The sequence below is a fragment of the Gobio gobio genome (genome assembly GCF_949357685.1).
Source record: "Gobio gobio genome assembly, chromosome: 14".
NCBI lineage: Eukaryota > Metazoa > Chordata > Actinopteri > Cypriniformes > Gobionidae > Gobio > Gobio gobio.
The window spans coordinates 21,648,092-21,675,339 of NC_137107.1; the positions used below are offsets into that span (position 1 = coordinate 21,648,092).

The following is a 27,248-nucleotide window of genomic DNA, read 5'->3' on the forward strand; positions in this document are numbered from 1 at the left end:
GAAATTACAAAGGAAATGCTGCCACAGGCTAAAGTATGAATGGCCTTGGTGCTTCGCTTCAATCAGAGGTGTTACAGGAGACTTAATGTGACTTCCGCAATTGACTTTAATTTGCTCGTATGATACTGAGCCAAGTCACTGTTTGAGAGCCAAGCCATTGTGGTTTGTGAATATGAAACAAAGAGACTAAAATATACATTTACCGGTCAAAAGTTTGGAATAATTAAGATTTCATGTTTTGTGTCTTTTACCAATGCTGCATTTGATCAAAACTAAGGTAAAAAAAGGTAATATTGAGAATTATTATTACAATTTAATATAACTTTTACCTATTTTAATACAATTTAAAATGTTATTTATTCCAGTGACACAAAGCTGAATTTTTAGCAACTACTATTCCAGTCTTCAGTGTCACATGATCCTTCAGAAATCATTGTAATAATCTGCTCAATTAATATAAATTATTATTATCAATGCTGCTTAATATTTTTTTTTAAATAGAAAGTTTAAAAGAACAGATTTTATTTGAAATGCAAATCTTTTGTAACATTATAAATGTTACAAATTCATTGTCACTTCATCAATTTAACGTGTCATTACTGAATACAAGTTTTATTAATTTTGTTTTCTAAAATTAGCTTTTTTTAATATCCTACTTACCCCAAAATTTTGAATGGGTATCACGTTTTCTACAAAAATATTAAGCAGCAAAAACAATTTTCAACCATTTTCAACTTTCAAATAATTTTCATAATAATAATAATACAATTTCTTGAGCAGCAAATCAGCACATTAGAATGATTTCTGAAGGATCATGAGTGAAGACTAGAGTAAAGGCCTGTACACACCGAGACGAATATCGCGTACGCTTATCGGCAGCGTTTTTCGGCGCGTCTTGAGTGTTCACACCCAATCGATTTTCACTGGCGAGGCGCCGAGTGAACGTGCAAAATCAGTAGATAGCGCTCCCGATACACAAGGTGGTGCTGCGGCACTTTACGCTTCTGACACTCGCTTGTCACACAGAAGAAGAAGAGAGACAGTATTTATGTGCTTGCCAAAACCATAGACATATGTCTATGGCCAAAACAATTCACACACTTTTTGCTAACTGGAAAGCCGCATTAGCAGCTCATTTTCTTCTTTGTCTACTTACTACTTCTTCGTCGTATCAATGTGTGCTCGGCAAGACTGCTTTGTGCTTGAGCGCCACCAAGTTGTGTTTTACTGTCACTTCAGCAGCTCCAGCCAGGTGAACAAAATTGGCTGATCTCATTGGTTGGCCAGTTTTTAACGCGCCACGTCAAAGTAAAAGTAAAAAAAAAAAGTTTTTTTTTTTTTAACGACGCTTTTACGCCTGCCGTTTTGCGCGTCGGTGCACACTCACATCGGAGCCCTTTGTTTAGTCACGAGGCGTTAAACGTCAGCGATAAACGCGCGCGAAAATCGTCCCGGTGTGAACAGGCCTTAAGACAACTGAAAACAAATTTTTGCCATCACAGGAATAAACATTAAGCAATTTACATTAAAATAGAATAAAAGTACTTTAAATATTATAATATTTCACAACATTACAGATCAAATAAATGTAGCCTTGGTTAGCATCAGAGGCTTCTTTCAAAAACATGAAAAAATCTTTATTCCTTTGAACAGTAGTGTAATGCTATCTTTTCTGTGCCCACCCTCAGAAGGAAAAACTGAATCCGCAACCAAACTGTTGCATGCCTGTATGTAATGACTGTGGAATGTAGGAAAACTGACCTCATTAGACTGTTTCCCACTGTAGGACATCTTCTTGATGGCCACCACCTCTGCAGTCCGCGCATCCCGTGCCTGAGCAAGATACACATCTGAAATTTCACAATTTAATCTCCCAAACATTTCATAATGTACTGAAGCATGCATTAAAATGATGAATCCTATTTAATAGATATTCTATATAACATACAAAATAGACCGCGCCAAAGCTGCCATGACCGATCTCACGGAGGTCAGTGAAGAGCTTCTCGGGGTCCTCCTTGAAGAAGAGATCTGCGATCTCGGGGTCCTTCAGGCTCCCTGCCCGGATGGTGGAGGGCATGCTGCGAGCCGGGGGACGCGCCGCGCTCGCAGGGGACTATCTGGCCGTGCGACTGCGACGCGTCAGGCCCCGCTGGTTACTCATCTGCCAGAGGGAGGCAGTGTACGCATAGAGACCTGCAGGTAAACAAATAAAACAATTGAATCAACATATGTAATAGCTTCAACTAAATCAGATTTTCAGCAATAGACATTTTGAAAAAACTTTTTTAAGTATGTTTATTTTTTGTTGTCTCTTTTGAATCGCACTTAAAGTTGAAGTGTAAGGAGGCTTCCTGCAGACTGGGTGTCTAACACCCCATCTTTTTACAGAATCTATTTACCCTCGGGTGTAGGAAGAGTGTCTCACTCTCCGACATGATTTTGTGCAGCTTTAGTAGCTTCTTTTTTCTGTTTTATGACAAATGGCAACAAGCATTAACAGATGTTAATAATATTGTTATTTGCAATATTATCATATGTGTAGCATTAACATGATATCAATATATATATATTTTTTTAATATCATGGTTATCATCAATACTGGTATACTCTGACAAACCCAATATACTATAACTTACACAATTTACAGAAAGTAATAAAGAGATTAATAGATGTTTTACTGAATAACGGAGTTTTATAGTGTGCTACGTTTCCATTTGATTTAAGTTTTTTGTTTTTCCCTTTAAATTTCAATTTGCTCATAATAAAATCACAATCGTGATTATTCATGGATCCCCATTGCAGGCTTTGAATCTACAACCCTTTGGTTACCTGTAGTGTTGTCACGGTACTGGATACCTTGAAAAATTATATTCAATACCATTTTTGATACCACAGGAGAAAGTAATCAAATGTAAAGTAACAGTACAGTTTTGTAAAAAATAAATACAGAATCCTTACAATTAAAGTAACAAAAAGTCATTAATTCTAGAGCAGTGAGTGATTTCTCCATTTCTTTTGTGTTTTAATTAACATTAATGAGGATGGCAGCAGGTTTATTAGGCTGCTTTCACTTTTACCCCTTTTTCACCGGTCTGTGTCGGTTCTTGAACCGTTCCTGCAGAAAGATCGGTACAACTCTGGCCCTAAAAACTTGCTGGAGCCGGGCAGCAAGGGATGGAGAAAATGCTGATGCCGTCTCATTGAGCAATGTAGCATTGCACGCCACTGCTCTTTATATCTAAATATATAAAACTATGCATGCGACTGAGAGAACGAGTGAATCAACGGGTTCCGTTTTAATTTATATCAGAAAAGGACATATAGGAGTAAAGTTTATGCAAGTTGCCGGTTTGCTAGAATCATTCCTGGTACTGTGAACAGCAAAACAGAAATGTGGCAACTGCCTGCACAAAGCTGAAGCACAATGTTTTTTTTTTTTTTTAAGACCGGTTAAAGTCAGGTAAACAACACAACAGCATTACATTACAGTTCGTTCCTCAAGTCGGTGGAAACACGCGGCCGGTTTGCGACAGACTCTGGCCGAGAACAGGGGTGTTTAAGACCGAATGCAAAATGGGCATTTTGACAGAATTGTGTGTATTTGACACGGAAAAGAACTCGCAATCTGTTTGAGAAGCGGCTTTATGTGTGTGTACTTTGGGTGTGAGCTAGCCTGGATGCCAGCCGAACTTAGCCCTGCCCACAACATTTGAGCTCGGGCAGTTCGGTCTGGACTTGATCCGTAGAGGAGTAATTATGCCCGAACAGAAACTGTTCGGACCAATGAAATTGTCAGGGCGAGCTTTAGACGATGATGGACAGATGATAAACAGTAACGTAATCATCCACGTCATCAAAGGCGCTTGGGTTGAATTTGTTCTAATCCTAAATGGAGAACTTGTTCGTATATGCATTCACCTTTACTATTTCTCTCAGAAATGTTGGTAAGTACTCAGTGTTTCCTTAAATAATTTTTTTACAACACCGGCAAAGATCGTTTACACTCATCTTTTTCTTCTAACGTTACATATTCCAGCGTGCGGGCATACAGGGTTGCCAAGTTTTTACAACAAAACCCGCCCAATTGCTACTCAAAACTAGCTAAAAACAAGCCCAATAGCTTTCCGCTGGGGTTCTCCGGAGAAAAAAGGGCAGTTGGGGGGTAAAATAGGTGTTATTTTTGCAGGGCTGCCTGCTAAAATTCGCATTCCTGGGTCTGTATATCACATAATTGGGGTCGCTTCAACCCGCGCACATGGAAAAACCTGCAGACTTGGCAACACAGTGAAGTTGAGTTCTGTTGACATTTGACAACTAACGTTATGTGTCGCTCCGTTGCTCTGGTTGGTTGTGGGTCTATCCAATTCAGGTCTTTCCTGGTTCGGTTGAAACATGCCCCATAATCACAGCCCAACAGAGCAGTATCAGACTCATATTCTGACTAGAATTGAGTATGACGACGTCAGGCTAGGTGTGAGCGTGAAACCATTAAGAAATTAGAAAAATTATGCCGAAATTCAGGCCCTGTAACACCAACACTATTCAACCTGAGCAGATTAAACGAGCGAGTGGGTGTCGTGTCAAAGTGACAACTAGAAGCAGCAGCTGGTATCGGTGTATCGATACTGTGGAAAATGAGTATTGGAACCAAATTAGGGATGCACGATATTGGATTTTTGCCAATATGCCGATATTTTTCAACTCATTTTGGCCGATGCCAATATACTTTATTTTTTCCCTTTGTTTGGAAACAACACCATTTTCTGAGGTCTCCTTACTAAAAGGATACTTGTTAAAGATAAATGTTAAAGGGTAACTAAACCCCTGCTCAGAGCTTAACTCCACCCACTGGCAAATTTTGAAAAATGCTGGAAAAGTGGGCAGAGCCCAGCGGAGACAGAGGGGACGAACCGAGGGCGGGGCTGAGCGGAGGGCGTGCACCTGAGACCCGCAGTGACGGATTGATTGACAGCTGTCTGACTCGCGAGTCGCAAAGATGGAGAATGACTGGAGTGACGCCAGCTTTGCAACAGAGCGGTCATTTCTCCTACCTTCACCTGAAGTGGAGGAGGGTGGATTGTCTGTAGACACAAACCCAGAGCCTTATCAATGCGAGCCGCTGCTCAAACTGCGCTAACTCCCGATGCAGACGATGCTAGTGAAGCAGCCGCGCAAGAGAACTGACCTAATCTATCTGCGCCCGCGGCAACCACTTGCGTGTCAGGGTTTGAAAGCGCGTCTCATGTATGAAAATTATCTGTACACATGACCGGCGGCAATAATAATCGCAAGAAAAGCCTGACGTGTACTGACAACTGCATTATTTAACCGTATTTTCTTCAATAGAATGTTAAAGCAAGTGTCAAGTCAGTTTCATTCATAATGTTTCTACTTCATGTAACATGAGAGTTCATACTGGAGTGAAGCCGCTCTCATCATGTGATTGGGGGAAACATTTCTGAGGGCGTGGTGAGCTCGTGCCAGGGGCGCGGATAGTGAGCCGTTGGAGGTGCCATCCTACGTCACGATGTACCACAACGTCCAATAGGAAAATTCAACTGCAGTAGCCACCGTTCAACCTTAAGAGGGCAGCACTTTGGCGCACATGAAGGGGGGGTGGCATGACATCAGTGGATGCGGTCTTTTTCTACAATTATTTCAGAGCTCCCTGAATTATTTTTCATCACCCATTTCATAAAATTTTATTACAGATTAATAAGCTATATATAAAAGTATTTAATTTACAAGTGTCATGCGCTAGAGAGTGGGGAGTCATTGTTGACGGTCACATCCTTCTGTATACGCGTTCACAAATTCAAGGGAGCATTTAAAAACTGTCATATCCGCATAATTTTTTTATATCACCGATGCAGATTTTTATATTTTAATCGGCCGATTCCGATGTCGTACCGATAATACCGTGCATCCCCAAACCAAATATTTCCGGATCGATACGCATCGAAAAATCTATGTTACCTTCCCAGATCTTTATTATCCTTTTACAAATCTGTAGGTGGAGCTGCCAACATAAGATAATCCAGATGACCGTCCATGGTTTTGTTGAACAGGAACACACCATGAGGCCACAGAAACCGTCTTATCTTCAGATACTGATTCCACACAATGACCTGTGACCTGACCTTTGTTTACAGGCTGTAAATACAGTAGTGTCAAAGCACGACAGCAGATGTGCTCCCAGCTTTCACACTGACCTGCTCTGCTGCATTCTTATTACCTCTTCAGGCTTATTCAGGTTTGGAGGAAATTGAAGCAATGTGTTGACTAACAGTCAAACTCTGGGCGTATTCACGAACCATTGGAGCTGATTAGCTGGATGAATGAAAGACCAATTGTGGGTGGTTTACCCCTTTTCCATTCAAATGGAATTTCCACTGACTTGAGAGCCGAAGCAATGACATAACTGACTACGTTCCTACATATCACTTGGTTATAAGTCTTTATGCCATGACAAGCTGCTTTTTAATGCAACCATCAGACATTAATTATAAATAAAATGTTACAACAATTCATAATGAAATATTGTAATGAAACAAGTGAAGTATTTATGAGTGAATCACTGAATCTGCCATTCAAGAGTTTTGTTCAAAAATGCTGATTCATCCAGTAATCAAACAAGTGAAGTCTTCGAATCCTTCTTTCAAACCAATTTAAAAAAAAATATTCATTCTAATTAATTAAACATTTATAAATTGACTGCAGCAATTCATATTTTGCCAGAACCGTTAGTAATTTACTTTTTTTTATTATTATTTCGTTGTCTGTTCAGAATCGTGGGATAATCGTGACCATTTGAAACCAAAAAATCGTGATTCAAAATTTATATAGAATCGTGCAGCTCTACTGTGAAGTAATACACTCCGGATCGAGAGCAGAAATTTTGTCAAGGACAGAACCCATTTTTTGGCTGGAAATGTGTGGAAAGGGTACAGGCTGGGCATCAGCACCCTGTGTTGATACTCATATAGTTGTAAATATACTCCAAAAAAGTCTATTGTGAGGTCAATTAAGACCACTGGCTTTATCACTCCTGCAGTGACTGCATTAGTCAGAGCATCTGTGGGTAAACAACAGATTTAGCCCTTCAAAAAGTATTCCTAAGACATGTGATAACAGAGAAGGGAAGCTCGAGTCACAAGACAGGCCGTGAAGGTTGGGATTTATCAACTTTTTTCTCTAGAGAACTACATTTGTAGATTCTCTAAAGACCGTATTAGAAGCAATTCCTTACAGTTGCTGTTCAATTGTTTTTCTACACCATTGCATGTCTACTGCAGCTTATCGCACACTACACAGCACTCAAAAATGGCAAAAATCAAATGTAAATCACGATTATTTTTGGACTATTGAAATCATGATTATTTAACACGATTATTGGTGGGTGAGATGATCAAAGTCTTATTTCATTATATGAGAAATTTCACAATTATCGATACTCGAATATCAAAAATATCGAAAACTAATACTAGGTTGACTAATGTAAGAAAGAGGTCCTCAAAATAATTACATAAGACAAGTAAACAGTCAGCAATACAATAAGAACAAACAAAACTAATGACAAAATAAATGGACAAATAAATACAACAGAATGAAAATACAATTAAATAAAATAATAAAAAAAACAGTGTTTTTTTGTTTTTCAGGAAGATGTACTAAGAGTTGTATTCAGATAAGTAATAGCCTACACCAAAAAATGTAATAATCAAATGTAAAATAACACTGCATAGTCTTATTGTACACATTAAATATAGATGAATCCTTATTAAAGCTACTTCAGTTATTCAGTCAAGATTAGGGCTGAACGATTTTGGAAAATAATCTAATTGCGATTTTCTTTTACCAATATTGCGATTTGCGATGTAATATGCAATTATTTTTTTAAGCTCTTCATCTTCTGTATTATTCAACAAAGACTAGGCAATAAATCATATATTTCATTGTATAGTAATGGTGGGAATCTTTAGGCACCTCACGGTCCGATTCCAAAACAATTCTTGAACTTTTTTTCTTATTAAATCATCTTATTAATAAAACATATTATACATGTAATTATATGTACATTTTAAAATGATTACACTTAAATTAAATAATTAATTTAAATACAAATTAAATTAAAACAATTGCATGTTAAGAATTTTAAATGTACATAATATAGCTTCAAAACATAAAAGCTAGTAAATAAAAAAAGAGGAACATTAAACATATTACAAGCAATGAACTTTGAGTATTTAAAGAGTATCTGAACGTTTTCCGTTCAAAGGCTGTGAGTGATTTTTCTCTTTCTCAGCTTTACTGTTGCTTGATTATTAATGATGACATCATAGACAGAGGGAGATCTGAATTCACATGGTTTAATTCCTTGAGACATTACTGACTTTTTATATTAATCATAAAAGCATTTTGAGACGCGCACAGCCACATGCACGAGTACTCTTCACAAAGCGCGGCGTGAGCACTTGAAACTAAAAGCCTTCTGTCAGTGAGTTTCCTATTTTTAATATAGGAGCACACTGCATTCCAAATTACATAAATAAAGCCTTCGTAGAGCATTTGTACGGAAAATACCGGCAGGCGAGAACACACACTGTAAGCATAACATCAAGCATAGTGCACATTTCTCACAGCGCATATCCTGTGCGATGAAGCCTGTGAATGTCATTGTAATTCGCTTCAACCTTTCCGAACGTTGTGAAATATTTTATGGTTTGTGGTGTGCGTGTGTGTGTGTGAGAGGAAATGGAAGCAAGCAGGAAACGGGTGTTTCTAAAACACACGCAGCGCCACTGCACACCTGCAGTTAAAATCTAAACTTAGAATCGATCCAGAATCATTGGAGAGGTCACTGTCACTTTAAGAGCTAATGCACGGATCCAATATACTGTTACCAGGGTTTGTACACCTTTTTCAAGGTCAAATTCAAGCACTTTTCAAGCACTTTCAAGGTCCATTGTAAAGCTTTTTCCAGCACCTTTACACCACTGTAAATTACTTCATACCAATACATAGTCAAAATTATTTTTCAGGGTTTTTATCACATTAAAAGAGATATAGCTATAAACAGCCAAAATTGTATTTCGTAATAGCAGAAGGATCAGATATAAGCAAATCACAAGTTTTTTTTTGTTTTTTTTAAATGTATCACTGTCTAAGTAGACTTTGCTTACTATCTAACATGCCTGAGTCAATGTAAAAACAATTACCCCAAACAAAATCACTCGACAGGTTCACATCATTTTCAATTAATTTATTGAATATATAAAAAATGCAAACATTTGTCTTCGGGGTAGACAGTCAATCAGATTCATTCAGCTCATTGACCTTTTATATTTTTAATATCATTTCTTTTTTTTGTCTGTCTATTGAAAGTCTAGGCATCAAAAAATTTCTTCTCAAGAGATCACTTTATATGATAAAGCTTTTTTCATATATATAAACGTTGATCAATTACCATTACAATTATCTCACAAATATTTGATAACAATATTTTTTACAATGGGGTAATTTTGTTGCAATCGCTTACAATAAGCACAAGGAAGCTTGACTTCTAATGGTAAATTGAATTAAAAAAGACGAGTAAACAGTAGTAAAATAAGAACAAATAAGCAAATTACTAACAATAGCACAAATAAATACTTATAGACAAATTAAATAGACTGCTTTATTTTTTCAGGTAGGCCTAGGTCTAACAGTATTATTCAGGTAAGAAACTGAATTTAATCAAATTTAAAATAACATTGGATAATCTTCATTGTAAAAAATTAAATACATATTAATCCATTAAAGTTACACAAGTTAATCAGTCAAGAGCAGCAAGTGATTGTTTGTCTTCTGCTGTCGCTTTAAGACCTGACTGTTCCGGTTCCTCATTCTTCTGAACTGTTTACGAACTGTTTAATACTCACCCAGAAGGGCATTGTGACATTTCTTTTTTTGTGTGTATTTGACCATTAATAAGCTGGAAAACGGAGCGCATCTTCCAGCCAACGTTCATTGAAACGACAACGTGGTGGCGGAGTCACACATGGAAATAGACTGGCAGATCGCCAGCACAGCAGGTTCGTTTTAGGCTCTCACATTTTCAAGAATTTCAAGCACCCGTACGAACCCTGTGTTACACGCGCATTATCTTTCTCAACTGTGTACAGTTAAGACATAACCCACTGTGTTTATGTGAATACTCTCCAAAAAGACATTTCGACTGTAGGCGTAATTGGCTTAATGCGCTTTTAATAACACGGTTTAATTTTAAAACGCATCCCATTAAGGCCTGTTCACACCATGAACGATAACTATAAAAGATAACTATATTAAATAGGGGTGTAACGATACACCAATGCCACGGTTCGGTTAATTTTGGGTTTTTTTTATAACAAGCAAATTTATTTCACAAAAAATTGATGACACAACACTGAAAAAAAAAGTGTGATGGATTTACATTATTTTATTGTGTACATCGGTCCCACATGAATCAATTAAGTTAAACAAACATAATTTGTTCATGTAACTTCATCATCATGGAATGAATACATTTTCTCAAAGTGAATTTTATATGGCTCCCTGACATGATTAAGGCATTCAATTTCATATATTCATTCATCCACTTCAATTTCATATATTTTAATGTTACACAACTGAATTATAATACTGCACTAGCTAGTTGACAAACTTTTTAGCTACACGTAATGTCCCACTTTAGCCTACTTAAACACATAAATTGTATGAATATGACTAATACTGAACTGATGAATAAATAGGCCTATAAGGTAAAGCTATTAAATAGCAGTTTTTGTTAAAGGTCCCGTTTTTCGTGTTTTTTTGAAGCTTTGATTGTGTTTACAGTGTGCAATATAACATGTGTTCATGTTTCGCGTGTAAAAAAAACACAGTATTTTTCACACAATTTACTTATCTGTATACTGCTGTTTTCACTGTCCTCAAAACGGCTTGAAAGATTTCCCTGTTCTATGAAGTCCCTCCTTCAGAAACACGTAACTAGTTCTGATTGTGCCAGCGGTTCCCGGGTTGTGATTCGACAGCAGCTTAGCGCACGCAGAGCGCACGTTACCGGAAAGGTCACGCCTCTCACCATAACAGGGATGCATGCGCTCAATGATCTCTAAGTACAGCGTCCCTGGGAAAGCCAAACAAAGCTGACTTGACTCCGGGATGAAAATAACAGCGTCTCGACGACATGGCAACAAACAAACTATACAAACGCAACCGAACGCAACACTTCCTATTCTCCACGCGGGAGCAACAAGACCACGCCCCCTTTTTCGCACGTTCTTGTGGGCGGAGGTTAGTCGACATACTGCTCTACTGACGTAATTAAAGCAGGAAATACCAGGATGTAGTCCTAACCAGCCGTTCGCTGTAGGCTTTGAAAGGGAACTTCTGTTAAATAAAATATCTCGCTAGGCATTGAACTTTGAGCTTTATAATTTTACAGGTATTATAAATGCTCTAACAGCAACATTACACACTAACTAAAGTTTGAAAAATGGGATCACGAAGAACAGGACCTTTAATACAATAAAGTAGCCACCACATTAGTTTAAAAATATACAAAAATAACAGTGAAAATAAAGTGGCATTTTGGGGTTATGGAAACACCAGTTACCAAGGTGAATACACAATACCAACATGAACTGTTAATGAAAGAGGAAAACTGCTCCTGATGAACAGAATGAACATCATACCTGCATGCCTTCCCAGCTAACACACGGCGAACCAGTTACATGATTTATTGGTACTTTACTTTTATTTCATGACTTACGAATTGACAACGTAGCGTTGCATGCTCGTAGTTTCTCTTGCGTTTTATGAGGTGATACACAGCGCGCGTCGCCGCATTTGTGCGTGTAATTGAACAGTGTGCGCTACGAGTGCAGTATAACGGCTGACAGGACAGTTCAGTTTTCTGAGGTGAGTCTTTTTATTTTGTAACAAGCTACGAAAAAGGACACTGACATCTAGCCTTCATACTGAATCGGGACAAGACATTTTTCTCAGGCACTCCGCGACCCACTTAGAACGGTCTCGCAACCCACCAGTTGAGAAACCCTGCAGTAGAGAACACCCTCTCACTGGGGACAGATGTTACTGGGACTCCAAGCCAAGGTAGCATTTAGCCAACCTGGCTAAATGGGGAAACTGGCTTTCTTTGTCCTTCCACCATGCAACTTGAGCGATCACCCAAGTCCCATGACATGCACTTGGAAGACAAAAGTTAGTATATATTTAGTGAATATTATTATTATTGCGTTTTTCGGTTCGGTTTGACTAGCGTTACACCCCTAATATTAAAGATAACTATATCGTTCATTCTAAGCACGTGCTTGTCTGCTGCTTTAAATGCTCAAGTTTGTTACAGCAGGATGGCATCTGATTGGGTGTCAATGTTTTTATCTTTCATCAGCTGGAAAAAAATCGTTCTGAAAGTGATTCCAACGATATTGTTTCTCTGTGCCATTAACGTTATAGCTGTGGTGTGAACTAGAGGGCTGCATTGGGATTGAGTCCCGCCGGGTCCCGCGGGACCCAACGTAAATCTCGCGGGAGCGGGCGGTTTGAATTTTGCTGCGGGCGGGAATGGGCGGCTAAAAAAAACACCGCGGGAATCGGCGGGATAGGGAGGTTGCCTAACGACATGATGGAGAAGATGTCAATAGATGATGTAGAAAAGAACCTCAAACGAGGTATTTACAGCACAAAAGCTAAGCAAGGAAAGTCTGACATTTGGAGAAGTTTCTCAATTGTTTTGGTAGGCAAAGTCATGCGGTATAACGTTATATGTATCCACATATTGCGCAGCTGGCAAATACATAGATACTTGATCATACCTCACCAAAAACGCTCAGCACTCCCTGCAGGTCAAGTTGACTGTTTGGTGTTTTTGACAAACAATACATAGAAGTTTAGTGAGTGGAAATGGATTGTTTCTAAATGTCCGTTTGCTATTTTGTGTTCACATTACGTTCTGTTGAAGCATGTTTTCTCAGGTTTCCTTTCAGTCGGTCACGTTCGACGGAATTGGGATCTGTTTTTTGTTTCTCAATCTGGTTTTCTGTTTTGCAAAGCAGTCTATTTTTATGTGCAAAGTTTTTGATAAAAACGAAATTATATTTGAATGTATTTGTCTTTTTTTTTTTTTTTTTACATGCAGGCCAGGGAAACGAAACAAACAACCCCATGAATCTCTTTAATAATATCAATACAAATACGTGTTTTTTTTCCACTGCGGGACGGGAGAAGACACAAAATCAATGCATCTCTATTATTGTGCGGGAATAAATTCTCGGAGTTTTGCGGGTGCGGGCGGGAGTGGACATACATATTGCGGGAGTGGGCGGGAGTGTAACACATACGTTGCGGGAGCGGGCGGTAATGGTCAGAAATTCGGCGGGTGCGGGCGGGAGCGGGATGAAGAAAACAGTCCCGCGCAGGGCTCTAGTGTGAACTCTGCTTTTCATTGATACTGAGAACAATATCTTTATTGTTATCTTTATAGTTATCATCCTTGGTGCGAATGAGCCTTTATTTAGGAACTTCGTTTTAATTACAACACTCACTTATTTGGCTGATTTGGATGGTAAGTTTGAAAAAAAAATGGGGGGGGGGAGCAACCTACAAATAGCTTACTTAGTTAATCCATCTACATTAAGATAGAAGAAAGTATTTCAACATAAATAACATCGCTAAATATGATTTTGTGATTGACTGACAGCAAAGTCAATATTTAACATCAATTCTAAGCTTTTCATGTACAGTAATGACTAGAAACAAGCCCTACAGGGCAAAAGCGTGCCTCACATGGCTGAGAAAGCCTAATTAACTGACTTTATTGATTGATTCAGTTCATTAAAAAAAATCATTTCACAAATAACAAACACCATCAGCCTACTCCAAAGAAAAATTGCTGAATTACTCTTTACTGATGCTCCTCTGGGACCAAACAGAAAACAGCTCAGCATTCATAAGGCAGTAGGGAATATACGCACCAGAGAATATTTATAATGTACAATATTGATCTTTTCACTGTATGTCATTTGCAATTCAACTTTCTAAATCTGCTTACATTGTAATTACACTTTTTATAGATACTGTCTTTAACAAACTGTACTTAAGCGCTGGGTAATTTGGAGAATTTCAAACAAATTATCAAAGCCAAAGATAGTCATAAGCACAATATATCATAATAAAAACTGGGTTGCATGGCATGCTGAGTGGCCGTACACTAAGTAAAGCTGAATGGTTAACTAGAAGACAAGCTTCTTCCTAAAAAAGCCTTAAACCCGAAGTGTCCCGCTGGCGGTACAAACGGCTTTAAAATGATACCTATTTTGTGTTATTATATAATATATATAATATGCTTTCTCAGCATTAGATTGTCCAAATGTAATAATTTATATTTTCTAAAAATATAAAGTGTTCTAACTAGTGATGCACCGAAATGAAAATTCTGGGATGCACTTGGCCGAAAACCGAAACCGAAAATGGCTCCTTTTAAAAACGAATATATAAATTGCTTGAATTTAATGGATCTGAAATGAAAAAATTCACGAACCAATAGAATAATCAAACTTTTATTAAGTTACATAACAAAACCTAAAATATTTTTAACAATAAATATAAATAATAATACCAAATAATATTATTCTTCAAGTTTTATGTTCCATCAAATAAAATAGTTTTTTAAAGGGGTCATATAATGACATTTTTGTACAAGTTAATATGATTCTTTAGTGTCTAAATGAAAAGTTTGTAATATACTTTAATTAAAAATTCTCATTAGTATTGTAAGAAAACACTCAATTTACCTGGTCAAAACCAGCTCAGTTTTCAGAAAGTCATTTCAGTGTATGTGACTTTAAATGATAATGAGCTTTGCTGACCCCGCCCCCTCTGCTCTGTGGGGCATTCGGTTCGACCCGACACAACACCACAACACACGTGGAGTGTTGCCTTGACAACATTTGAGGGTATATTTTCGAGAAATAATGGCAACGGGAGTCTCTGAAGACACATCTAAGCAACCTTATCATTTTGAACCGGAGTCGGACCAGGAACAGATGACAAACCCATCGAAGTTCGAACAGGACGTTTCTGAATGGTTGGTTAACGTCATGTCACTTTGATCTATCTTTGTACTGGCAGAGTAGCGTAGTTGCTGTGTTTACTGATGTGTTAGTTCATTGACAGATTGATGTTATGTTATAAGATTTTTTTTTTTACATTACTTCTTAATCAGTAACAGACACCGTTATAAACCATGTACAAAAGTAAGCTTAGTGTAGTGTTACCACGTTAACTTTATCACCCGAGTACACAGTTTGTAATAACAAACATAACGCGTTGTTCATTATAAACGTGGGATTATGAATTATATTGAGAACGTCATACACAGAAAGCATGCCGTAATGTAACTTACCTTGTAAACTTTAGCCTCATTCATCGTGAAGCGTGCAAGCGATTTGCAAAGATTAATATAAAGGTTAATAAAACGTTACACTCACATCTTCCTGAGGTGCAGCAGGAACACGATCCTTTTTTCAAGAGCAGCTTATTAGCAAAACCTGCTTTATACTGACGCTCGTTTATAAAGCAGTCTGCTGAGAAATGATTCGCGCAAACATTGACGTTGATCGGGGGGAATATTCCCTTCTAAAACAAAACTCAGCAGCCACTGGGTCTTACGCGGTTCGGATTTAGGAACATCAAAATGACTGCTGTGTTCATTATTACACCCAACAACACAACACCACAATCGCTTAGACGCCATTCTGCTCCAGTGTATCAACAATGGCGGACTGATGACAGCTCGCTCAGGGCGGGTCCGTGTTGAAACGCTGCTGTCAATCAACAATCTTAGGAGGGGCGTACACCGTGTAACGTCACACGGTCAGACGGCTCGATTTGAGACAGGGGAAAACATATAAGGAGATTAAAAAAAAACACTGGATGTATTTTTATTAGGGGTGTAACGATTCATCTACTACATCGATGTATCGATTTATTTTCCTATGATCTAACTACATCGATCTGTGCTCGGCAAGTTGGCCTTCCGGACGACATATATCGATCTAACATCGTTTTAAAAGGTAATCAATCGATTGTATCGATCATAGGAAATAACGCATTGGATTTAAGCACGTCAGACTTTATATGGATGTTTTTTCTTAGCACTTTTAATGATAAAGGCGTTAAACGTTACTCGATTCAGTCTGCCTATCTGTGACATCATCGCAACGCACCAGCAGCAGCGCTCATTGAAATGAATGGGATTGTGTCGCTTTGTCGCTGCGTGTCGCTGGCGGTGTGAACGGGGCTTGAGAAAACAAAACATAGCATGGCGCATGGCAGAGGAGAAGCCAACGAGCGAGAAATTATCAAGCCACCAAGAGATAGAGCTACCTGTACTTTCAACCCTTGCTTGTTACCTGTCCATTCCTGGCACCAGTGTGCCAGCAGAGCGAGTTTTTAGTACAGCTGGCGACATTGTGAACGCACAGACAAGAGTTCTGCGGTCAGATCATGTTGATATTTTTGAAAAAGAAATCTGTAGAGTCATTGAAGAGTAGTTGGTTACATTTTATCTTTTGTTAAATATTGTTTGTTTATGAAACTGAGAGTAGTAGCAGGTTCAGCCAGTTTATTCAACCTGAAGAAATGTTGGTTGCACTTTATTTTTGATATTAATATTGTATTTGTGTTATTTTAATGTTGAAAAACAACAGCAAAAGTAGCAGGTAAACCTACTATTAATTAAATCTGAAGAGAAGTTAGTTGCACTTTATTTTTGATATTATTGTATTTGTATTATTTTAATGTTGAAAAACAACAGCAAAAGTAGCAGGTAAACCTATTATTAATTAAACCTGAAGAGAAGTTAGTTGCACTTTATTTTTGATATTAATATTGTTATATTATTATGTTGGATAACAAAAGCAGAAGTAGCAGGTTAACCTACTGTTGAAATGTTGGTTGCACTTACTGTGCTTTTATTGAAAATGTATTGAATATTGAAAATGAGAGCAGAAAAGGTTAACTTCCTGTTAATTCAACCTAAACTGTTGGTTGCACTTTATTCAAATAAAATTTGAATGCATTTGCCATTAATTGTTGTTTATTTGTTTGTTTATATCCATAATTAATTGATATACCGGATTCCCTTACAAGAAACAACAGGAATCTTGGAAACTTCACCTGCAGTGACCAGTATCCAGATATTTATTTCAGTCACACAATTTTTGGCTAAAAAGTTACTGAATCGATTTCAAGTCACCGAATCGTTTCGGATCGTATCGTTCTATGAACCAATATCGTCTTTGAATCGTATCGACAACCTCAAATCGTGATATGAATCGTATCGTTGTTAAAACGAATCGTTACACCCCTAATTTTTATCATTATAGGATGGTTGTGTACAGGCACTGCCAACACACATTTCCGTATAATCAACTTGTAAAAGTGCATGTACCATTCTATGACCCCTTTAACAGTTGTGCAAAAAAAGATCCACAATTATCAGAATAACTGCACACAAAATCACAGAATGGTTCTCATTAAGAACATGAGATGCTGCACTGAATAGTCTCTCACTGTCTGTCACTGTTCTACGGGGAAAAAAAAAATAAAAAAAAAAAATAAATAAATAAATCGCATTTGCGGGGCAAAATATGTGTTTTTTTGGCAGGGTTGCCTGCTAAAATTCACATTCCTGGGTCTAAATATCACATAATTGGGGTCGCTTCAACCCGCGGACATGGAAAAACATCCCGCAGGAAAACCGCGGACTTGGCAACACTGCTTGGGGCAGATAAATACCTGCGTGATATCCGCGCAAGCAGTGGAAAGCTGACTTTGTTTGCGCGCCAGTAGTCAAGGGGATTGTCGCTTCTGGCAATGGGTAGTTCAGCTGCATAAGTCTCTATTTGTTCTCATACCGCTCACATGCTTAATCTTTGATAGGCAGACGCGTCGCGTGATAACAGCTCGACCGTGAGTGAAACCTAAGTGCTTGCGCACGGATGGGAGGGGCGGTTGACTTTCATTTTCGGTTTACGTTTTCGGCTGTTTTTTTTATTTCGGCCCGAAACCGATAATGCCATTTTCGGCCGAACATTTTCGGTGCACCCCAATTTATACATACTTTTTTACTCTCCTTGCTATAGTTTGAGTTATGAGTCTCTAAATTTGTGTAAGTCATTCAGAAAACAACAGTTTTAAAAATGCCGTCTGGGTGTCAAGGACTGAACAAAAAGGCTACCTTTGTTCCAAATGCTGTAACTTTTGATTACTTTATGCTATCACCACAAAATGAGATCCAGATGCAGACCACATATAGGGGAACATCACCAAAAGAATGAAGCAGAATGTTTCATTTCCTTCCTCAGTTATTGAATGTCAAATAAGAAAGATTTGTAAAAAATATATATATGTATATTTTAAAACAATTTCTTTTATTAGCAGTTTCTCAGCATTAGATTGTCCAAATATAATAAAAAGTATTTTATTTTCTAAAAATATAAAAAGTGTTTTAACAAATTCTACAAATATAATAAAAAGTATTTTATTTTCTAAAAATATAAAAAGTGTTTTAACAAATTCTACCTACCATTTGACTCTCCTGCTATAGTTTTAGAGTTATGAGTCTTTACTTTTGTGTATGTCACTGCAGACAAAACAACTCAAAAAATGCCTTCGGGCTTAAGGTGTTAACTTGGATCTTTCATAAGCAGTGTTGTGCAAGTTACTTCCAAACTCTAATACATTATAGATTCCTTGTTACTGTTATTTAAAAGTCATTCTTTACCTTGAAATTTTACTGTCTCAGAATTGTAGTGCGTTACATTACTCCTGTATTACTTTTGAGTTACTTTAACCAAAATAACTACAGAAGTAGAACTTAACATTCTAAAATGACAAAATGTAGGTTACTACAGAGCGTTGTACATCCAGAAGGCGATATGATGTGGCATAATGACTGTGGGCTATCCAGGCTACTAACAATATAGCATATAAAGTGAAGGCTCAAGACAATGCAAGAAAGGATGACAGATAGAATCACAAACGAGCCAAGTTGGTTAAAAGTATTGATTTTTTTTTTGTATTGTAAATATAATTTATTCTGAAGCAATATTCTCACCAGTGTTCAATTAGCTTTGACATATTTAAATCTGCATATTTGTGATATTTTTACCTTTTATAAAGGGAATTTTTTCCCTAATATTATTAAATATAGGCTATGCTTCAGCTTTCCTTTTATATTCTTAAATTTGATCGATAAATTAAATTAGAATAAGACACTATAGGGCTGGTTACCAATCAAATTAAATAATTTACTCTGAAAAATTACAACTGCATTAAATAATGTTATGAGATTGTTTTAAATATTTTTGGAATATACAAATAAGAAATGTTGGAAAGAATGTTTAAACAAGAAACTAAACTGCCAGTAGGTGGCGGCAGGTGAGTGATGTGAATCATGGAGTTGATTCGTTCAAACGGCTGATTCATTCAAGAATGAGGCAGTCGTTTACGAACAGGTCATTGAATCTTTGATTCAAACAATTCATTCAAAACAGTGAATCATTCACTAACACGCTGTTGCAGTGACACCAAGCGGCAACCTCCCGCAGTTTCTCTTGAAGCCAATACGGAAGTGCCTTAAACTGCAATTCATCGACTGGCCACTAGGGACAGGCTCCAGAAGAGAGCAGAATCTCATTGAGCCCCATGTTAAAATGGCCAACTTTACAGCAGAAAAAAAACATGTTTACAGCCTGGTACAAATTGTGGTTTTGGTCTATACGGCTAATTTTGCCCTTCATGACAACTGTGAGGGGGGTGAATTTTTTTATAACTAATTTGTTTATATATATATATATATATATATATATATTATATATAAAGCATTAAAGTTCTGCATAATTAAGGGCGTGGCCACTTCGAGTGACAGGTGGATAGCCATTTATCTGCTGTCTGTTAGTCACTTAAGCTCCGCCCACGTCCCACCTTTTAACCCATTTTCTGTTATCCGGGAGTGACACGCGATGACGCGTGGCCAAGATGGCAACGGCCATCTCGTCCATACTTTGCGCTTCAGAACGGCTCATCAGAATCCTATGGGTGACGTCATGGACACTACGTCCATATTTTTTTGCAGTCTATGGGTGACACGCGTTCTGCTGTGATTTTTGTTTGGAACTATTTTCACTGCTGAAATACAACAAAAATGCTCAATATTGCATCTAAAATGTAAGTGACTTAATGTTTATAGTTGTTTATGGAACTGTTATATGAAATCAGTGTCATTTTCAGTCGTGATGTTATTCAGGAAAACAGCACTCTTGGTAATGTGACGTTGCAATTGTATCATATGTTATAAATATAAATTAACTCCACATTTCTACATTTTTACTGTTACTGTAAGTTAACTGACTTCCACTATCGCTCACCACTTACACTAAATGAATGCAGAATCGTTCTTGCATTTTGGTGATTCCCTAGTTATTTTTTGTTAATGATGTTTTATCAGGCTACTTGTCCGGTCGGGCAAGTAAAATTATCTTTCACTTGCCCCTTCAAAAAATCCACTTGTCCCAGACAAGCAGACAAGCGTTAATGTCGAGCCCTGTGGTTAATAATATAGTGTGAACCCAGGTTCTGTTGTTGATCTGTTCTGTATGCTGCGGTTTGCACAGTAAAATAAACCCGTGAAAAAAAAAGTGTCTTTTTAACGGGTCAAAGACACTCGTCAATTGTATATTTATTTAATGCCAATTAAATATTATAATCTTATCAGTTAACGGTTAATAGTCGGATAATGAGCGGCGGTTGTCGGTCGGGAAAATGAAACGAAATGAGTTATCCCTAGTTACTGTAAACCCAACACTGTTCAGAAGCAATATTTTGTTGTGCTGCAGGCCTGTACATGCCACAAGCTCAGCAAGAGAGTGTAGGACACAGACTAGTAACTCCAGTGTGACACAGATAGGAATCTCTGGTTAGTATCTGTGGGAATTCCCTACAACATGCTTTAAAAAAATAAAAATAAAATAAGTGAGAGGGGTCTATTGGGCCTTAATCTCCGATAAGCAGTGTGGATTTAGAGTTTGGATTTGCCAGGTCTTAACCTCTGAAAGGAATTCACACCACCATTAAATCGCCATCACTTAACGTGCTGTTACTTTCTCAACAACACAGTCAGAAGAGAGTAGACAGAGAAGAGCTCTTAAAAAAACCTGAAAACAACAAACTAGGACAGATACATTTTTTTGGAGGATGTCATTTACTGTGAGGTCACGTTAGTGCTGAATGATTGCCAGCATACTGACATTCTTCCAGACAGCACTAACAGGAAATGTATAGATTGAAAACGTCAATAGCCGAAAAGAGATTATCCATCACATCTAGCTTACCTTGAGTTACAGGCGTGATTCAACACCATAAAGAACTGTTGACTGACAAATATCACATTCCCATGGAGTGTAAATGAACAAATCGCTAAATGACACAATCAAGGCTATCTGTTTGTTCCACTTCCAGCGAGTTATGAAATAGATTGAAAGGGAGTATTTCATAACTAACACAAAGTTTTCTGCTGTGCTGTTTGGAAACCAACTATAACTAAGAATAAGAAATGTATTTTTATACAATCTATTGCTGAAACAATTCAAAATAAAGAGTCAAATAAAAGTTGAAGTCTAGCAGAGTTTAATTTGATTTTTTGGCATTTTTGAGTGTACCACTGACATTCATCTCACAGAGGCATTTTAACTATCCATGGTATTCTAACTCATTACATACTTACATTGTTTCCTTAAAGGAATAGTTTGTTATTTACTACCCTCATGCCATTCCAAACATCCTCATGTCATGTAGGAGAAATGCAGCAGAATCTTTACACAGCCCTTTTAAAGGGTTGACCCAAAAAAAATTAATTATCCCACAATTTATTCACCCTCGAGCTATCCTAGGTGTATATGACCTTCTTCTTTCAGCCAAACACAATCAGAGTTTTATTAAATAATATCTTGGCTCTTCCCAGCTTTATAATGGGAGTGAATAAAACCCACGTTTTTGAAGCTCCAAAAAGCGCATCCACCCATCATAAAAGTAATCCATACGACTCCAGTGGGTTAATATGGGTTTTTGTAAGAAAAATATCCATATTTAAAACTTTATAAACTATAAAGCAGCGTTCACAATCGAATTCCGGCGGAAGGGTGACCGCTCTGACCTGACGAATTAAAGGGATAGTTCTATCTATCCTTTCTATTTACATTATATAACCAAAAGTCTTGGGACACCCCTCCAAATCACTGAATTCAGGTGTTCCAATCACTTCCATGGCCAAAGGTGTATAAAATCAAGCACCTGCTTCTACAAACATTTGTGAAAGAATGGGTCGCTCTCAGCATCTCAGTGTATTCAAGTGAGCGGTTGTAATAATGGTGTAATAAGTACATTCGTGAAATTCCCTCACTTCTAAATATTCCACGGTCAACTGTTAGTGGTAATAGTGAAAGCAATTGGGAACAACAGCAACTCAGCCACGAAGTGGTAGGCACTTGCCTGACTGCATTGTGCCAAAAGTCAAGTTTGGTGGAGGGGGGATTATGGTGTGGGGTTGTTTTTCAGGGGTGGGGCTTGGCCCCTTATTCCAGTGAAAGGAACTATTAATGCTTTATTTTTTTGGACAATTTCATGCTCCCAACTTTGTGGGAACAGTTTGGGAATGGCCCCTTCCTGTTCCAACATGACTGTGCCATAAACACACTCCTAAACCTTGTGGAAAGCCTTGCCAGAAGAGTTGAAGCTGTTATAGCTGCAGCAAAGGGTGGGCCAACTCCATATTAAACCCTACGGATTAAGAACGGCATGTCATTAAAGTTCATGCACATGTAAAGGCAGGAGTCCCAAAACTTTGGGCAATATAGCGTATGGATGGGTGAGCTTTTTGAAGTTCAATGCCATTACAATTCAATGCCATTATATTATTTAATATAATTGTGTTCGGCTGAAAGAAGAAAGTCATATACACCTAGGATGGCTTGAGGGTGAGTAAATTATGGGATAATTTTCATTTTTTGGAAAACTATTCCTTTAATAAAAAACATTTATGGCTGTTCTATTATGGCAAAAATCATAATAAAAATAATTTTTGGTCAATATTAGGGATGTGCAACAACTAATTTCATAAATGTTTAAAGGTCCCATGGCATGAAATTTTCATTTTATGAGGTTTTTCAATATCAATATGAGTTACCCTAGCCTGAATATTGTCCCCAAGTGGATAGAAATGTTGATCGGTGTAAACCCGAGTTCTGGCTGTCTCTCTCTGCCTTTGAGAAAATGACAGGCCAGACGAGCCAATCCTGAAGTCTCCTGGTTTGACGTCCAAGCAGGAACGGTTACCTCCCTTTCCTCCGCCCAGAGAATCTAGCACGCCCATGCAAACGCTCGAGAGATCATTGCTTGTGAACGAGTGAACGCTGGCAGTTTCTCAGTGTTTGGATGTACAAATGAAAACAGAAGTCTTTTTTCAGTTCCTTCTGATCTGTGATCAGTGATTTCTGATGTGTAGCTAATTATTTATTATTCGTGCACACACTGCGGCTTCTCTCTCTCCAGACAGAACGGTGTTTTCGTGTTTTCTATCTTGTGAGTCAGTGTTTTTGTACGTCCTCGTCGCGTCTATCTGTTCTAAAATGTGCATACAGTCATGAGTTTCTGCTCAACATCGGCAGAGTAACATCTTTAGAGATAAACCTCACACACGCCGAAGCTCGGGCTGCACTGACCGGTCGGCCTTCAACATCCCCGACCCCCAGTACTGCATCTGGCCCACAGCGGAGGCGCCTTACGCGGCGCGAGATTAAGCAGAAGGGCGGTAAGCGTGAGCATATCCGGGCAAGGCAGCTTTCCCCAAAATAAACTGGATTACATTCGATTACTGCTGTTGTGTCTTTGTTTGCGCTGTGTACTCAACGTGCGTCACTGACGCTTTTCATATGATAGGAAGGAACATATCTAAAAAATAATGCTATTATCAACACTTACTCGTAACTCGTTCATCTCGCTGTAATGGTACTTTGCATGTGTTACAAAGTTGGTAATAATGATGAAGACGGACTCGGTGTGACTGGGACTCGTGTTTATTCAGAACTCTCAGAAACAAACACAATAAACTTGCGCTGACTGACAGCGCTCTCATAACTCAGTAGTTACTATAAATAACTTTGTTAGCAATCGCTGAGCTCAGTCTCTGGTACATTAGTGATGTCCGGTTGGCGGACATCTTTCTTTTGAACCGGTTCTTTTTAGTGAACCGAATCAGTTCACCAAATCGGACTGAATCGTTCTAAACGGTTCGCGTCTCCAGTCAGCGCTGATCCATAATTTACTAAAGTTACTAACTTTCTGACATGAGTGACAGTCCCTCCGACTAGAAATAGACTAATAACCTGAAGTATATGCTGTAACTACAACAGTTCACTAAACTGAGACTGACAGAACTGATGTGAAGTGAACTCCGGACCATCCGTCTCTCTGGCAGCAGCTTGTGCCTCGTAGACCTCGTTAAACCACATCCCCTCCGCTCATTTCAAATGCGTGATGTCAGTAGGGGTGCACCGATCCGATATTAGGATCGGATATCGGCCGCGATACTGACAAAATAGCTGGATCGGGGATCGGAAAAATTAACAGATCCACAAGCCGATCCAGGTGTTTTTTTCCGTCGCAGCAGAACCTACGTCATTCGTCAGCTTCACGTGTGTCGCATGCTAGAAGGGAGCGAGCCAGAGAGTCGGCTGTGTGGAGGAGATATTTCACGCTTGCCACGCCAACTAGTTCGTCGCTGTTTCGAGGGTATTACTGCAAAGTCAGGGTCTTTCCTGCATTGACATTTTTTTGACGGCCAAAGCCTAATTTGATGAGTTATTGTGATTTACGAGTGATGTAGAACAGATGCTGCGCTTGTGACTGAGTGACAGAGAGACCGATCTGAGAGCTCCTCCCCCGCGCGCGCTCTCTGGGTCTTCAAAATAATCAGTGTTCGCTCTCATATTTCACATATTAATCCAAATCAAAAGCTCGGAAGACCGAAACCATGTTGCACGTGACACATTCGGACAATTTTGTCCTTGAATTATCACTGGGTGTGAATTGCGCTCAAAAAACATTGACTCTTCTCTGACCAGCTGACATAAAGCATACTTTCAATAAGCGGGAGACAAATTATATCCAGTTATGAAGTGTTTTCTGTGTGTTGACATCTTTCGCGATGTTCTTACAGACGGGATTCACACACAACGCGTCTGCTAATGTCCAATTCGTGACCTAATGACTCATTTGAACCGAATCATTTTAACGACTGGCCAGAACAACTGATCTGTCCAACACTGAACTCATGAACTCAGTTTATTAATTTACTCAGAACGCAACTGAAATGAGAACACAAGTGTGCTTACCCATTTTAGCAAGAGTGGGTAGTAAGAATTATTTTTAATTATCAACAGTATTTCATCTTATTTCTGTTGACAATGTGTAGTAAAATAAATAGGCCTAGCCTACAATCATTTAATCTGGAGTGAGGTGAAACCAGAACAAAGTTGTTATTAGCTAGCTGAAAATTTTTATTAAATTGCATATGGTAGAAAATTAGACTATTTGTTAATTTGTAATGCTACTTTTTAATATTGATATGATTATATACCAAAACAATTATCTGTAGTGTAAAAAATTTTTGGTAACTGTCAGATTACTATTGTATGTTTGACCAATACACTGTTTTTTGTTTCCACTGCTACATTTTATTTATTTAAAGAAGTTAGATTACATTCTATTTTAGATTTGAATGCACAATTGTTTTTTAAATAAATAAGAATTCAACACCTTACATACATCTGTTATTTTGTCTTAGTTATGTTTAGTTAGTAAAGTCTGGTGCCTTTAGTCTCTTCAAGGAAGGTATAAGGTGGAAGATATACAGTTTATTATTAATTCAACAATATATCGGATCGGTATCGGGTATCGACAGATACACAAAGCCCAGGCATCGGTATCGGTATCGGGACTGAAAAAGTCGGATCGGTGCACCCCTAGATGTCAGCCAATCACAACAGTGGGCGTTTTTACTGAAGTCACACCGCAGACACACCTCTTGAAACAGGGCAGTCAGCCACAGGGCAAACAGCAGTATAGAAAAAAAAAAGCCTTTTATTTTTAAATTATGACATTTTATGATGTAAAAATCATACTAACAATATAAGTACACCTCAGGAAACATAAAATAATAGAAAAATGCCATGCCATGGGACTTTAAATGGAAATTTTTCCAACCAACTAGTCTAAAAGGCCACCAAGGCTGATAAATCGGACGATATTTGGCACTTTATAAATATCGGCATTAGCTGATAATTTTTCTTTTTGGCTGATGTGTTGGAAGTGGGATGTTTAATTTGACAGCACTGTTAACACCAGCTCTGAGAACCTCAGCGCTCCTATTCTCCTCCTTCATTAGTTATGGTTTATTTAATATGAATGTGCACAAAAATGTACCAGATTAGGTTACTGGGTGCCCTGGTGGCTACAGTCCTTATACTTCATTTTTTTTTTTATATTTCTTTATTTGTGAAAAATTCTGTAATACAATTACAGAAACAAGAAGTTGCCATCAAAAGTAAGCGTTTAATTTAAAGGTTTTTTTTTTATTAATCTTCAAATTTTTTATTTCTAATTAATATTAATTTAAATACAATATATATCGGCCACCTTGCTCTCTAACATATCGGCCATCAAAAAAACAAAATCAGTCAACCACTATTTATAATCCAATGTTTCTCCTTTAATCCAATGTAATATTTCATAACCGGTAGTATAGCAAGCCTAAAAGCAAGCTTAAAGTGTTAGCTCACCCAAAAATGAAACTTACCCCATAATTTACTCACCATCAAGCCACCCTATGTGTATATCTTCTTTCAGCCAAGCAAAATCAGAGTTATATTAAAAAATATATACTGGCTCTTCTGAGCTATAATCGGAGTGAAAAGTACCTGAGATTTTGAAGCCCAAAAAAAGCATATTTGTGTATGTAAACGTGTTCTAGAGCTGGTCAATATGGACCAAAAAAATGATATCTCAATATTTGTTGGCTGAATGGCAATATACAGTATACATATCGGTATTTTCTACATTTTTCTATTTGGATTTAGGAAAAT

The 27,248-nt window shown here is 37.9% G+C and overlaps 1 protein-coding gene across 1 annotated transcript in view; it reads right to left on the bottom strand.

Annotated features, from left to right (window-relative positions):
* taok1b (TAO kinase 1b) overlaps window positions 1-27,248 on the bottom strand; it is a 56,272-nt gene that overhangs the window by 18,823 nt on the left and 10,201 nt on the right. The window contains exons 2-3 of the mRNA XM_079835551.1: window positions 1,949-2,196; window positions 1,762-1,833 (exon numbers count right to left, since the gene is read on the bottom strand). Coding sequence (XP_079691677.1) covers window positions 1,762-1,833; window positions 1,949-2,080 — 204 coding nt within the window. The 5' untranslated portion in view covers window positions 2,081-2,196. The remainder of the gene's footprint in view (window positions 1-1,761; window positions 1,834-1,948; window positions 2,197-27,248) is intronic.